Genomic DNA, 15,675 nt, shown 5'->3' with positions numbered 1-15,675 from the left:
GGGTGGCAGCGCGTGCCGGGCCGCAATTTGTCTGCACAGCAACAGCAACACCAGCAGCAGCAGCGGAAGCAGTCTAGTAAGGTCTAGTAGTACGCCACGCTACAGAGCGCCATCATTAATAACGATGCGTTTATAATGCAAATGATAGCATCCGGCAGAAATTCACCCACTGTGGCCCTCCGGAGCCGGAGTACAGCACACAGACACTAGGCGTCACGGGCGGAACACTGTAGGGTCCTCCGTTAGTCACCTGTGCGCCCTGCTGGATCCCAATTTCCGGCCCACTGGCTGGTCGGTGTCTAAAAATATGATAAATAGCTGTCGAATACACGCACACCCACGGGCGCACCGTGCCGTGCAGTGCAGTTACTGCCCAGGAACGGCCCAGGGAACGGGTACAAAAACCAACGACACCGGCGAGGACGATGACGATGAGATGCTACGGTGCCGGTAGTCGATGGTAACGAGCAGCCAAATGACGTGCCCCAGTGGAACCACTTGGCATCGAGTGTGGGCAAGGGTCGAGAACAACATGAACGAGAACGCGCCTCACGCGCCCCCCCCCCCCCCCCTCCCCCCGGAGGTCCTGTTGGAGGTCTTGAATCGGGGCAGCAGCCACAGGATGTAATATGTAATAGGGAGTTTCCGGCGGGGGAAGGGTGGCGGGGCAGCGTAGGTGGGAGAAAACCGAAGGCGGGAAGTACTAAAACTAGAAGGAAAGGTCGGGTGTGCGCCATGACCTTCGGCCCATACCAGATGGCTCCCCTTTTGCCCCTCGGGATTGGCTTCCTGGCGCAACAGCGCCAGATCGGTATCGGGATAAAGGTAGGCGAGCGAGCGAGCGAGCGAGCGAAGGAGCAAGCGGGCACGCGGCTCAAAGGGAAGCCGTATTTCAATTTGATATGTTATGCTACAACAGCGCCATAACCACCTCGAGTGCGGGAAGGGAATGTTTTCACAGCAGAAAAGAACAGAAAACCACGGAGCAAAACCTCCCAAAAGGCATTTGAACACACGCGCGGGCAACACACAACACAACACATTGCCACTTTCACTTTCAAACAGCACGCTACTCTAAGAACCGCTCTTCTCTTCTCTTTCTATTCTTTCGAACCCACCGAACGGATCTCGTTTTATTGTAGCAAATTCCACGCAGCAAGCAGCGTCCGGGGGTCTAGTGCGGGGGGCCGGTGCGCTCGCTCGTTCGCCTGGTGCCTCGTGCTGATTATTTGTCTAAGAAGGAGTGAAACAAATCCCGTTTGGCATGGTCGACGCGTGGAGTTTAGGGGATTTGGGGGGGGGGGGGGGGTTGTAAGAGAGTGTAAATGGTCGGTATGAAAAACACTTGTGCATCACGGCTGCCGACGCCGCTTAAGGTAAACACACGCAATGGGTAATCGCGCGCGCGCGCGCGCACCCACACAGACCCACCAGGCGGACAGCAAGCGGTTTGCGACTCCCGCTTTGCGCATCCCTCCCCCCCCCCCCCCCTGTTTTCGAGGAGCGGGCTAGCATCACTCGTCGCCGTTAGCTGCTCAGCCGACTCGGGCGATCGGTCCTCAGCCCCGGTTGCTGTGGAGTGCTCTTCGCTCCGGTTTATGACTAGACCAACCAACCAACCAACCCAGCACCGTGATCTAGGGGTTGGCGCTGGAGAGAGGTTTTCCGTTGGACTCAAAAACGATTTGCGGAGTTTATTTAGATGTTTCGACATCGCTGCGGCCACTGCGCGAACACGTAAACAATCGCCAGCCAGCCAGCCAGCCAGCACAGAACGAATGAATTATCTTGACGGGGACAGGAGATGGATGCGATGGCGGAAGGAGAGGAGATTTTTGGAGAAATTTGGTGGAATAGCTCAAATCATTGGCCAAGCTGAACGATACAACGACTGCCTAAACATTTCCGGCTTCTCACTCAATTCAACTGTGGTGAATGATAGACGGTGAAGCGATAGAGACAGGCAGACAAAAAGAAAGAGAAAGATAGGCAGTGAAATATAAAGAAGCAAACACAGCGGAAGCGATACCGCGCGTGTGCTTCGTGTAGTTTCGATTGAGCAATAGTGGCCAGTGGCAGCATCGCACCATCGTATTATTATGTGAATGTGTTTGTTCCTTACCATCATCATGCTCCATGGAAGGCCATCTTTTATGGCCCCTGCTCCTTCCTCTTCGCCTCGTGTGCTTTGTGCAAGTGTTGCAAGTGAAATCCCTCAATGCCCTGCGCCCCAAATCGGTCGCCAGGGGATGCAGTGTGCCAATTCGCCTGATTTGTAGCCTGCTCCACCTTCCCCTCAATGGCTACCGTGTTTTGCTCGTTGTTGCGACTAGTGCGCTACCATGCGCCTCCATCAGGCTCATCTCGTCACCATGGTGTGCTGATGTGTGTCACGGGCAATGCGAACAGGGGCCTTGCAGTGTTCTGTGCCAGGATCTGTCCGTGGAGTGGAACATAAACTGACACTTACTCCTATCGCAACCGACGAATACGAGGTACGCGAGTTTGCTTAATGCTTGCCACGGTTCCTTTTCCTCTTCCCCTTCTGCTTACGCCTCAAACAGCGTTCCACGGTGGTGAACCACGGTGTGACGGAGCACCGAGTAGCGCAGCACTCTCACGCTGTTTCCATGACGGCCACCAAGTGAAGCGGGGGTGGAAGAAGAAAACAAAACTAGAAAAAAAATACATAAACATAAATAAAACAAGAGGAAACCCCTTTTTCTGTTCCCATATTTATGCCCGGCCACCAACCACCCCCGAGCCGAGCGCTAACCGCTAACTGTGGCAGCGAAGAGAGAACCGGGTGTGGAGCCGGAAGTAAGGCAAAGAGTGCGCTGCGATGGCTGAGTTAGGAAAGCTGCAAACTGCACCGCGCTGCAGCGCACTGCAACGATCAACATGCTGGGCTCGAAAGCAACAAACTCAGGGTCGCGACCACCACCACCACCACCACCACCACCACCACCACCAATCAAGTGCCCGCTGGTTCGCGCCCGCGCCTTGAGGAGATGAGGGCTATTAATATTATTTATTCAGCTACAACTTTGCTGCCGGAACAGCAGCAGTAGCAGTGCTGTTGCTCCCTTTAATAGCAGGTCAACCGGTTTTTGCATCCAGTAACGTGGAAGAGGAGGAGCAGGAGGAGGAGGAGGAGGAGGAGGAGGAGGAGGAGGAGGATTAGTTGCTACAAATTGGGGCTGGACGCATTCGCTCGTGGTAAAATGGTTTAAGGGAAAATCCAAGAGAGAAAGGCTGTCCAACAGCAACAGCAAGGATTTTGTTTTATTTGCTTTTAATTATTTAAAATCCACCACCCTCCTTTCTTGTATCCTCTCAACCAAACCTCAACCAACTCGCCTCACTGTTTTTGCCGCAGAAGATGTGTTTTTGCGAGCGCGCGATGTACAATCACGGTTATTTTGTTCTCGGTCGTTCCGGTGTTCGGTTCGTGGCCATCCTCCACCTCTTCAACTCCTTCTTTTGTACTGGAGAAGGAAAACATCCCCCCCCCCCTCCCCGCTGGTCTGTGGGCAGCAAAATGGCTTTCTTAAAATAGCAAAAAAGCAGGAACCGGTTCCCGGTACAGCACATTCACCGAGGCAGCGGCCCGTTGCCACGCCGCTCGTTTCGCCATTTTTCCCCCGTCTTCCGCTTCCTGGCGCGGCAAGCCCGAGAGGGCGTGTGGCGTGATTGGGTGGAAATTGATTCGCCAGCGAGAACGATTATCCCTTTTCACTCCTCACTGTGTCGCGGACCGCCGACGGTGCGTTTGAATTTTCGATGTCTCGAGACAACGGGGGCCAGGCAATCGCATCCGCCGGATCCGCCACCCACCCTTACACGTTGATCCTTCACTGTCTCTCTCTCTCTCTCCGGCTTTCTCTCGCGCTTCGTTTCGCGTCGCGGCTCGTTTGCATATTCAACAACCAAGCAACCAACCAACAGCACCACTTAATTGAAGCCATTTTCTAGTGCAAAACGGTGGGCTGGCAGTCTGTGCTGGTGGTTGCCTGGGTGTCCCGGGTGGCCCGGGCCCTCTGTCTTGTGGAGTGGCTTTCCTTGGGTGTCCTTGGTGTTCTGGTGGCATCATCCGTGGAGGCGCGTGCCGTAATGATGCGACGCCAGCCGCGGAGCTACCCCTCTCCACTCTTCCGCATCATCGCGGCCTACTCATCAATCGCCACGCCACGGCCCATTATTGGAGACCGTGATCGGAACTTCGAGAGCAGAACTTCGAGCCTCGGGACAATATCCCCCGATAGCAATTCAATTTTCAATCGCAACAGCGTAATGGTTGGTGAGTTGGGGAAGTGAATGAGGTGGAAAAATGGGCAGCAACAAACGGCGAGCGAACGTGAGGCGTTGATGGGGCCTGGCACGATTATGAAACGCGGGCGACTCCCGCGACTCACATGCCCAGGCCGTCTGCAGGGGACTTAATTTTATTTACCTAAATCCCACACTGCCGCACCCACTGCCCTCTCACTGAAGGTGAAGGTGTGTTGGGTTCGTGAGCGGCGTGCGCTATGCACCGCTACTTCCAGTTAACCGGAATACAAGAGATCTCTGTGTTAGAGATGATATTGAACCAGCAAGCAGTGGCTTATTGTATAGCAGGCGTCAGCTTGCTCGTAGGCGCGTGAAATAATGAACATTCTAGCCTCAGCTCAGCCGTTTTGTGAAACCGAACCGAGCGCTGTACCATAGCGAGAGGGAAAAGGGAAAAATGAAAAAGGAAAAGAGAGAAGAAAAAGAGAGAGGGAGAGAAATGCGAGCGAAAAGTGAGCGAGAGAAGAATTCAATTTACATTAAAACCAAATTGCCATCATGTTGCAGGCACCCCTGGGCACTCCCTCCCACCAAGTGCAACAAGCGAAGCCGGCAGGGACCAGCCAGCCAGCCAGCCAGCCAGCCAGCCAGCCGGAGGAACGGAGCTATGGGCCCGGTCCCAAGGGAGATTAACGCCGTTTTTTTTCTCCTTTTTTTGTCCGGAATCCGGAAGCAGCCGCGTGTGACGGGCTGCTGCACGGTCGCTGTGGCCATTAACCTAACACCCTTAATCGCACACCCCTCATGCAGTCCCCCCCCCCCCCAACCGTAGCTGTATGAAACGATCGCACCAGCTAATCCAGTCTGCTATCTGGGTTCTATCTCCTTTTGTTGTTGTCCGACGAGCGACCGGCGCCCTGTGACTAGCTGGCTCACTGCAAGACGGGTGCTTCGTTACGTTGTTTTTGCTGCTGAGATCCTCTTTCTCTCTTTCTTGGCATGTGCTCGCATCTCTTTGCCTCGGTTTTCTTCTTCTTCTTCTTCTTCTTGTACCCCATACCACCCACCCGTCCTTCGCGCTGGGTACTGGGCGTCTCCATCGACGAGCGAGCTGAACCGAACCGAAAAGCTAAGCGCGCGTATTTGAGTTTGGCTTTCTATCTAAACTCCCCCCCCCCCCCCTGGCCACCTTCAAACGAACCACCAACACGCTGGATCTCGGCAGATGACGCAGAACCACGGGCACGCGCGTCCGGCATCGCGTCCCAAAAACTATGTTTTGTGCAAGATTCCCCGCAAATTCCCGGCCCCGTTCAACCGGGCAGCGCGTACACCTGTGTTCGGCTGATGACCGGCATCCGCTAACCATCCTCCCCCTCCTCACCATCCCCCACAACCACTCCGTAGACGGATGGAATGCGAAAACCGGCTAAAAGATGTTTGCCAGGGGTCAAACCGTGGGCAAACAGTGGCAGAGGACGAACCGCGCCAACAGCAACCATCCTCTAGCACACGAAGCGGGGGGGGGGGGGAGAATGGAGGGTGAAACACCCTTCCCGCTGGTAGCAGAAGGCACTGTGTGCTTACTACTTACTTACCAACGTCATGTTTGTGTCGTCACTCGCTCGTTCTCTCTTTTCCCTTTCGGCGTTGCGGTGCTGCACGGAGGGCGTAAACTCTCCCCCCCCCCACCCCTGCCACCCTGCCAGCGCACCCTCCGGAAAACATCCCGCCAACGTTGGGATCTGCCAGCGGAGCAAGAAGTTAGTCAGTTGCGCAATTGGGCGGAGAACACGACCAATCCACCCCCGTGCATCCCTCGACAGACGTCCTGCTCTTAATCGGGTGCCCGTTTTTTTTCTTTTTTTTTTTAGGGGGGGAGGGGGGAATAAACGCGCTGGCAACGTCCCGGAATCAAACCGGCCACCGACGGGAGCGTTTCCGGTGCAAAACTATGCAGCAAACCACGACCACGCCGTGCACCGTGTCAGCGGTTGGCCGAGAAAGTTGTCGGATGGGTTGACTGCCGTTGAAAAGTTGTAACCATCGTCCCCGCTCTACTCTCTGGTGAAACTATTTGCCACGCAACTGAACCTCGCGAGTGAGCAGCACGCGGCCAGCAGAAAGGATGCGCGTTGGTTGCGCGCTACTCCACGGTGCGGTCCCTGTGGTGTACCGCCTGATCTACTTTGTTGGATGCTGGCACACACACCAGAGGACGAACTGTAAATTAATTACTTGATAATGGCACGATAACGAGCCGATGACGGGGTTGGAGATGATGCTCGAACGTCAGCAGCAGTGAGGCGATGTGCCGGATGTGATGTGAGTGGGCGCTCCAGGTGCAGGGGATGAGGACCAACTGTTCACTGAACTTCACCGAACCGAGCTAGTAAATAGTTTAATTGGATTCCACGTCGTCGTCGTCGTCGTCGTCGTCAGGTTTGATGCCTTTGCCACCCCCCGTCCCCCCCCTCGACGCGCCCTTGCCTTGGAACCTTCTCCGATCGATCTTGCCGACACATCAAACCTCTGAGACGGGGAGCAGTAGCCAAAGTTTAGCCTTCACCAGCCGGAGGGCCTTCACATTCCTGCCGCTGCTCGTTCTGGAATGTTCGGCTACAGACCCCGGTGACCCCACGACCACACCACACCGTGCTCGTGCCCGGAATGTCCGGAAGATGGGTTTTTAGGATAATGTTTCCGCAGCGCGTTTCGCATGGGCGTACACGCGCCGCCAGGCAGGGTCAGGGTGGCCCCAGCCCAGTCCAGCTAGAAATGACAGGGCATAACATAAGAGTGGCGCCGCCATTCTAGCCGGGTTGCGGGTGGGGGTCGGCCACCACGGCCAATCGGCCCATTGTTTGTGCGTTCCGGTGGTCCAGTGGCGGTAAAGAAAGCGAGATGCCGGGTTTGCGCGTTGCTATTCCACTCGATTTGCTTCCCCAGTTCCCATTCGGTTCGCGCTTTTGATTTATCTGAATATCATGAGGGGCGCGCGCGCGCGCCTCCTGGCGTGGGGGTAGGTTACCCCCCGGGGGGTGGCAAATAACAAAAATCCCATTCTAGTTCAGCGAAGAAGAGGAGACGGAACTAGGCAACATATTTGTTTTATGCTTGGCGCACATAAATCTTGAACATCCGAGGAGCCGAGCCGGGTTCGTGAGGAGGGTGCCAGCTAGCTAGGGTTGCTGATCTCGGTTTCTTCGAATACATTAACTCATCGTCATCGTAGTCGACATCGTTGTCTGTGGTTTTTCGGTCGGACAGGGGGGAACCGGGGTCACTGGTGGTGGCACAAAAATCCGAAAACAACCTCCATTCACCCCCCACCTCCCACAAAAGATGCTTTCAAGCTAGCTACTGTGCTAGTGAAACAAATCGCACCAGACCCAACACCCGGACTCGCCAAGGGCCTCACTGGCTGGCCAGTGGAAAGCCAGAATCGCGCCAGCTAGCAATTCCCGATCCTATATTTAGAGTTTCATCCAAATCCACCCCACACCGAAGTTATTGCTGGATGTGCCGCGACATTCCGGATCGGAAGCGATTTCGCGATCCGTCCGTCTATTGAAGTGGCCAATCAGTGACGTGACGGTGACGTGACGTGTGCTCCGCTTCGGTAAAACCCTTTAATTTTTTGTTTGCTTTGCGACACCGTGTTCCGCCCACAAACACACAATGTGTGACAGATTGCTGACAGCTGAAAGCGCCCAGCTCGCATCCAGCCCTCGCCATGCCTCGCTGGACCATCCACTGGTCCGTCGTCCTTTGTCCACGGTCACGGAGCGAACTCCAATGCCGAATGACCATTACTGCCATCATCTGGTAGGTCTGGGGGGGGCCTCTGTGGTCTGATCCTTCCTTCCGCTTCACTTCACTTCTTGGTTTGTTGATTTCTTTGTTTTGCCTCTCTGGAATCCGGAATCGTGCAACCCTCGAGCAGCTCTCAATGCTTTTGCAGAGGACGCGGAAGGAAAGCGGGGGGGGGGGGGGGGGGGGGACACTCAAGGACGTCAAAGGAAATGGCTGGAATGGAAGGAGGAGAAGGCAAACAACACAACACAACACAAGTCAGCTAATAAGCAGCAGCGATGCGCTGTTCGATTCGCCGAACGCCCAGCGTGCGGCTCCGTCCGCCCCCCCTGATGTCCTGTGACAGGATCTGGACGTGTTCTGGCCCGTTCCAGTAGCGCGCTGTGTCGTCATGTCATGTCACCCGCCGGGCTCGCAAGCTAATCTTGGATATTAGTGAGGTTAATTATCTGCTAATAGCGTCTCCTTCCAGTGCCCGGTTTTGTGGCGCTCTGCACGACCTTTTTGTCCGCACAGAAGTGTATTTATCACTTTATCTAACTTGCTCTCTCTCTCTCTCCCTCTCTCTCTCTTTCTCGTCCTCACAGGATTTTCGTGCTGTGTGTTGTAGGATCCGTTAATGAGTGTTTAGGTGTGTGCGAGTGTATGTGTGCGTTATCTGCAGACTGGACAATGAACGATGGACGAGGCACTGTTGTGACGCGTGTGTAGCAGCTGCCTTACGCACTTGAAGCTGACAAGAGACACAAGCTCTTTTTTTTCTCTTGCTCTCTATCTCTGATCGGCTCAATCTTTGGCCAAGTGTTTGGCGACGTGTATCGCGCTCGAGCGCAGCTTAAAACAAGTGACGATGATGATGATGATGATGTCACACACGGTGCTACGCTACTCGGACTACTTCACCCAAACCGACTCCAAACCGCTGCGCAATGAGTCGATCGGTGCGCTCGCCGTCAATGGCAGCCTGTTCGGGGTGGCCAGTAGTGGGCCCAACGGTACCGTTGGTGCACCGCTAGTGCAGCGCGGAGCAGACATGTTTGGGGAAGTGTACGCCCCCAACTACCCGTACGTGTCGTCGACCGAGGAGCAAAACTATCTGGAACAGCTGAGCGAGGGTCTCCGGAACCATTCGGCGGCAGCAGCGGCTGCGGCGGCGGCGGCGGCGGCGGCCTCCCTACCGCCCGGTAACCGGTCCGTTGCCAGCATTTACGGTGACTATGCGGGGCTGGGCGTGGATGGCGGTGTTGGCGGCGGCGGCGGCGGCGCCGCTGGAACGCTGGCCGCCGAGTGTAGCAATGCGTACTCGGCGGGGCTGTACTTTCAGCTGACGAGCTACTTCCTCTACATTACCATCTTCGTGACGGCCGTCATTGGCAACTCGATCGTGCTGTTTATCGTGCAGTCGAACCCACGGATGCGAACCGTCACCAACTTCTTCATCACCAACCTGGCCGTCGGGGATCTGATGATGACGCTCTTCTGCGTCCCGTTCACCTTCATCTCGCTGTTCATCCTGCAGTACTGGCCGTTCGGGCTTGCCATGTGCCGGCTGGTCAACTACACCCAGGCGGTCTCGGTGCTGGTGAGCGCGTACACGCTGGTCGCGATCAGTGGCGACCGGTACATTGCTATCATGTGGCCGCTCCGGCCACGCATCACCAAGACGTAAGACGCCGCCCACGCCCTTCGTTATCCACTTTTACTCATCTTTGTTGCTCTCTCTCTCTCTCTCTTTGTTTCGTTTCGTAGCTGCTCCAAGTGTTTGATCGGTATCGTCTGGATCATCGCGCTCATCACCGCCGTCCCGATTGCGCTCTTCTCGACACTCTACTTCCCTACCGATTGGCATGTCCAGTGCAACGTGTACGTATCGTGCGTAGGGGTGCGTGCGGGTGGCTACTACTCTCTTGGGATATCTGTGGCGATAAAGCCCCCCCCCCCCCCCCCCCCAAACCCTTTTGCTTTCCGTATGCGAGAATGAACACACAGTAAATTTGTAAAAACAAATAGAGCAAAAAAAGGGGACCAGACCCTTGCGTTGACGTTGGTCACCCTTAATTAAACCAGCTAAATAGAGCCCCCCCGGGGGGATAGGGGTGGTAGGTACGGTAGCTGAGGGGTAAAACATTAGAATTACATTAGACAGGCAGGTTGTCAGGCTGCGACCAGACAGTCAGACAGAGGGACGTCTCTAACCACCTCCTCGGCACTGACACACTAACCACGGATTTTTTGTTTGTCCATCCAACCGCAGGCCGATCTGTGCGGAGAAGTGGCCATCGCCGGAGCAGGACGACTACTACACCATCGCCCTGCTGACCACCCAGTTCGTCATCCCGCTCGTCGTGCTCATCTTCACCTACACGCGCATCGCCATCGTGGTGTGGGGCAAGCGGCCCCCGGGCGAGGCGGAAAACTCGCGCGACCAGCGGATGGCCAAGTCGAAGCGCAAGGTAGGTGCACGTTGTGTAATGATGAAATTAATACAGAGAACAACTGGAGGCCATCGTCCGACCAACCGAACGCAAAAAACCATTAGTGGGATTTCGGGTGCGTGTCATGGGGGGTGGGGGGGGGGGGGGTCAGGCCTGCCAGACGCGCCAGACGCGCCAGGGCCCCTACTCCTGCTAGCTAGCTAGCGAGCCAATTAGCTTCGTTCGCCTTTTCGCTTTCATTTGAAACACTAACCGCTTCCCGTGGATCATCATTTTGTTTTTTTAATTTGATTTACTTGGAATTCATCCTCACGGGAGGGATATCGGCCCTCCGGGTGGGGGCCCCGCGGGTTCCGAAAAATGGAATTCATCCCGCATCCCGAGCGCAAAACGAAGATTCGGACCGACAAGACGATTTCGAGACGATCCGGATCCTAATTGACAATTAAGGCACCCGTGGCCAAACAACTTGGCACACCCACAAGCACCGGTAACGCGTAACAGGTGAGAGAGAGAGAGAGAAAGAGAAAAAGAGAAAAAGAGAAAAAGAGAAAGCAAAAGACGAATTGCAGCGAAAATCGAGAAGCGCTTTCTGGTGTTGGCCCCAAAAATCCTGCTGAGGGTTGTGCTTTAAATGTAGATCATCACATTTTGTTCCGACCACAAAATGGCGCCATATTGACATGGCAAAGCAGGAAGGAATAGAAAAAAAGGCTACTGACTGTCACACTGGCAGTACACGCAGGATTCGGTGAAAAATCTAGCACTTACTCACCTCACAGCAGTCCTTACGTCTTACTCAGGGATTGTTGTGCTGGCCACCGCTTTTTCTAAGGGGTCCATTAATCATCTCTCACCTTCCCTCACCTTGAGGAGCAACCGGAGACTCACTCTCGGTAAGCGGCTTAATGCTACCACCACCTCCGGCTCCCCTGCAACTGCATCCTTGTGCGGGGGCGAGTGGAGTGAATAGAGCGCTTCAGGAGCAGAGTAATTCTGGGAGTATTTCAAGAATAAGTGTACGGCACCGGCTGAACGGATGGGAAGGATGCCGCAGGGGATGTTTTTGGCCGGAATGTTGTCCTGGAATGCGCGTCACGCGCCAAGCACCTTTTCTGTTCCCCGTTGACCCTCACCCCGAAATCCGATTACTCATGCGGTGCGCGCGGTGACCGATCTGGAACATCTGGAGCGACATTTCGCTCTCTCTTTCTTTCTCTCTCGCCCTTTTTTCTTTCATTTTCTCTCTGTGAGGACATCTTTTCACACCGCTAACTGCGGCACTGCTGCTTAATCCGTTCTCAAGGATAACAAACCACTCGTTTCACTTTTCTCTAACAAGTGTCCTCTCACTACTAGCTCCATGGTGAACGGTGCTCCTCCTGCACTCCATGGGCAAAGGTTCACCACAATAAACGCCTTAACGGCGTCGAAAAGCGCGAAAATTAATGTCCGATAACCTATCCTGCATGCTAATACCTCCTAATATCCGCTTTTCCGGGAGGGAATTCCGAGTGTGAAGGTATCTCAACATCTCTTTCAACAGGGCAACATTAAGGGGGAGGGAAAGTGGGGTGGCAATGCTTTGCCGGCACCCTTATACCGGCTTATCCACTGGCAACAGTTTGATCTCGACCCCGCTCGCTCTCTCTCTCTTTTTTGCGCTTCCCAATTTGATTCACTACCTCGGACAATGGTGAAGAGTACGGAGCGGAGCGAGGGATTAAGAGCGGAAAGCGAGAAAAACTTATTTCATAAACCACCATCTCCCCAGTCACCCACAGCACAGCCACCCTCCAGTCGATTGGATTTGGCATTGACAGCGGAATGGGCAGGGGAATAAATGGTGGTAGTTGGTGGTAGTTTATGAAATTCCTATGTTAATGACCTCTCCCCTTCAGCATGGAGGGGTGAACGGACGCTTCAATGCCGCCCCTATTCCGATTCTGATTCCGTTTCCGTTTCTTTGACATTCCCGATTCCCGCTGCTCGCTCTGTTGCTCGCTGGTGAAGGTCAAGGGCGGCTGTGTGTTCCCTTTGCTCTATCTGCTTGTCAGTGGCTACTCATATCGGACTTCCGCGTGTTACGTCGCTGCACGCCAAGCATCCAACAGGTCACACGGTACACGCAGCATACGCAACGTCCCGGACGCGACCTGTCGGTACGGTGGGAGTGAAGAGAGGAGAATGTGAGCGGACGGATGATTGCAAAGAGCGCAAAAAGTAGCTAAACATTTTATGGAATAAAAATTGCCTAGGCCATGTTTATAGCTTGCTGAAATGATTCACGGAAAAGTGTAAAAAATATATGTCGCAACAAAAAAAAATTAATTACCTTAACCCTTAAGCCACTCAACATGTTTTGCTTGCATATTTTCATTGTACGGTCTGTGAATCGTTTCATCTTGTACCAGTCTTTAGCGATTGATTGAAGAAGTGAATTATTGATCGTTCTGTCGATGATGTCAACGCGCGAACAAAAGATCGTCCATGGCATGGAGTACCAACCAAAGTAATCCGATCAATGTAGGCGTGGTGGTGGTGGGATGCAAAGGCTGTATGGGTTGCTATCGTGCGCGTAGGACGATCCGTCTGCCGTGATTTGGGCCATGCGGACGCGTGCGTTCACGCGCAAAGAAGTGAATCGATTTCCCTGCTCCTGAGCAGCGTTTTTGGGATGATGATGATGCTGGGTGATGAGTTTTCCAGCTGAGCAGACCCGTCCGCAGCGATCGTATCAATGGCCGTCGGTCCGCTGTGCGCTCGTGCGCATCGTCCGTCGTTACCGCCGTCTGCATTCGTGGCCGTCTGTTGCTCGGTGTTTTCATAAATCATGGACATTTTAATAAGATGGCTTATCCAAATTACGCACTCAAGCGTCCACAACAACCCCTTCACAAAGCGCGGGGGGGTTGGAAAACTTCCCAAACACCGTCACCGTCATCCATCATCAATCTTTCCTGAGAGCTGAAGGCTGTCTCACGTCACCTTTGGTTGCCCGTCACGGTTCACTGGTAGGGTTTGTGGTTAATTTAGGGTGCGCTAGCTGTAGGCTTTGCTCTGCTCCCGATTGAATATTTTCCAGCTCCTCAAGCAGGCTGGAGATTTTAGGATTGAGCTGATTGGGGGCTAAGGTTAATTTGAGTAAAAAGAGCCTCGTTTTTGATGTTTTTTTGTAAAGAAACCATTCCATTTGTATATTATATCAGAATGTCATATTAAACTACGTCTTTTCATGAATGTATGGTTGTAGTTTGGGGAAGATTTGTCGAAAACTCTATCCATGGCATTAAATTTTAGAAAGGGGCGTGTTTTCGAAAAGGTCTCTTTTTCCCGGTACCCATCGTAGCCGTGTGATGGGTCATCTGAAACATGCAAATCAGTACTCTTTTGAAAGATTATAAGTTTATCTTACTAGTCCCGTTGAGTTTTTGTTGATATTTTGATTTTTCGATTTTTGGCAAAGTTTTAAAGATGAAAAAGTGATCACACTATGATCAAAACCGGGTTCGTCGCTTAAAGTCTTTCGATTTCAACGAAAAATGACTCTTTTTTGACGATTTGTGTTCAGAAAACTATCAACCTTTACATGATTCTTTAAATGCCACGATAATCTACAGTTTTTCAACTATATTTGGTCGTATTTTGGGGACGATTTATTCAAAATGGCGTCCATGGCATCAAATTTGCCATGACAGTGCATGTTTCCAAAAAAATCACTTTTTCGGTATCTTTGTTAATTTTTCTTCGATTGATCTAAAAATGTTACACAATATTGTTGAAAGGTTAAGCATTCATGGAAAATCGTAAAAAATGAGTTGCAGCAATTAAATTCCTAAAAGCCGTTCCGCAACATCAGCAGATGCTACATTGACAGCAAAGCGAACCGCTATCAGGTGCACCCAAGGCACCAATCGCCCTTCTCTCTGCTGTTCCTCACTCCCCTTCTTTATGCAATGCACACGAGTAACGCCACCCACAACGAGGCAAAAGAGTGCTGCCTGGTGCTGCGCTGTGATCGTCAGTCACGTTTTGCGGATGATCCAGGAGGACCCAGGCCATCACCACCAACCGCGAAATGCCGATTCCGTGGCCACTATGATCGCTCGGTAGCCGCGAAATGGCCACCAGCAGCACCTATATGGTAATGTGCATCGCATCCAATGTTGGTGAAGCGGTTCGATTCGGTTATCTAAGGGCAAGAGGCTGCTGGATGCAGTTGCGTGCAGTGTGCTGGCGCGTGCGCGCCAAACAACGTTGTTGATCTTTGTTTGGGGGGGGGGGATGAAGGGAACGGTCGGTACATTCCCACCGTTAGTCGGCAGAGGGGCCGAGGTGCGATCGTGATCCAGTGGCGTTGCCTCGCTGGCACAGCCCTTCACTCTGGGCTTCTTCTGGCTCGTCGTTGCCATGGGACTGCTTTCACCGTGGCTGGATCTTGTGAGCTCCCCAGCGGGGTTGGTTCGTTCCATCAAACAAACGAAACGAAAACACAAAAAAAACAACAACAAGAAAATCAACATCAAATATCTTTGCCCGCTGTGCACGCTGCTTGGCTGGTGGTTGCTAATCGGTTGTTTTGGGCTTCTACCATCGCGGGCTCTGCTATCAACGAGTCACCATCGCGTGCGAATCAGGTCCCACAGCCACTTCTTTCATCACTCTCTCTGGTAGGGTTTAGATTGGAAGTCAAGATGTTCGGCTGCCTCGAAGATGCTCTCTCGCACGTCCCGCCAACACGCCTCCGCCCTCTTTGGGTGGTTTTCAACCAAAATCAATGCGTAGCCAACACAAGATAACCATCCATCCGGCACACAAGCGCGCTTATCGGGGTGTTAGCGTCCCGATAGCAAAAAAAAAAAACAAAACAAAAAACAAAGCATTAAATAGCTTACTCAACCGAAGCGGTAGCACATACCCTCGAAACAGTTCAAATGCTTCGAATGTAGAGCGCGTAAATTTTGCAACCAGAAACGAAAAAGAAGAAGAAGAACGCGGCACCGAGAGTCATTTGTTGGCAGCAAAAATCTCTGCGCAACATTCGCCAGAGCTTTGGATGTATCGGGATTGGCACGGCCCGGACGGCTGTGGAATGAATCTGTGGCTCCGATATTAATATCCCATTATTGCTGGGCCCCTCACGCACCCCTTG

General features: G+C 53.2%; 1 protein-coding gene across 2 annotated transcripts in view; it reads left to right on the top strand.

The window, feature by feature from the left end:
* Window positions 1–15,675, top strand: part of LOC126572430 (RYamide receptor) — a 53,821-nt gene that overhangs the window by 4,579 nt on the left and 33,567 nt on the right. For both annotated transcript variants that reach the window (XM_050231751.1, XM_050231760.1), the window contains exons 3-5: window positions 8,676–9,753; window positions 9,838–9,951; window positions 10,343–10,541. In XM_050231751.1, coding sequence (XP_050087708.1) covers window positions 8,939–9,753; window positions 9,838–9,951; window positions 10,343–10,541 — 1,128 coding nt within the window. In that variant the 5' untranslated portion in view covers window positions 8,676–8,938. The remainder of the gene's footprint in view (window positions 1–8,675; window positions 9,754–9,837; window positions 9,952–10,342; window positions 10,542–15,675) is intronic.

Source organism: Anopheles aquasalis, chromosome X (genome assembly GCF_943734665.1).
Source record: "Anopheles aquasalis chromosome X, idAnoAquaMG_Q_19, whole genome shotgun sequence".
Classification (NCBI taxonomy): domain Eukaryota; kingdom Metazoa; phylum Arthropoda; class Insecta; order Diptera; family Culicidae; genus Anopheles; species Anopheles aquasalis.
This window is presented reverse-complemented; position numbering and strand designations above follow the sequence as displayed.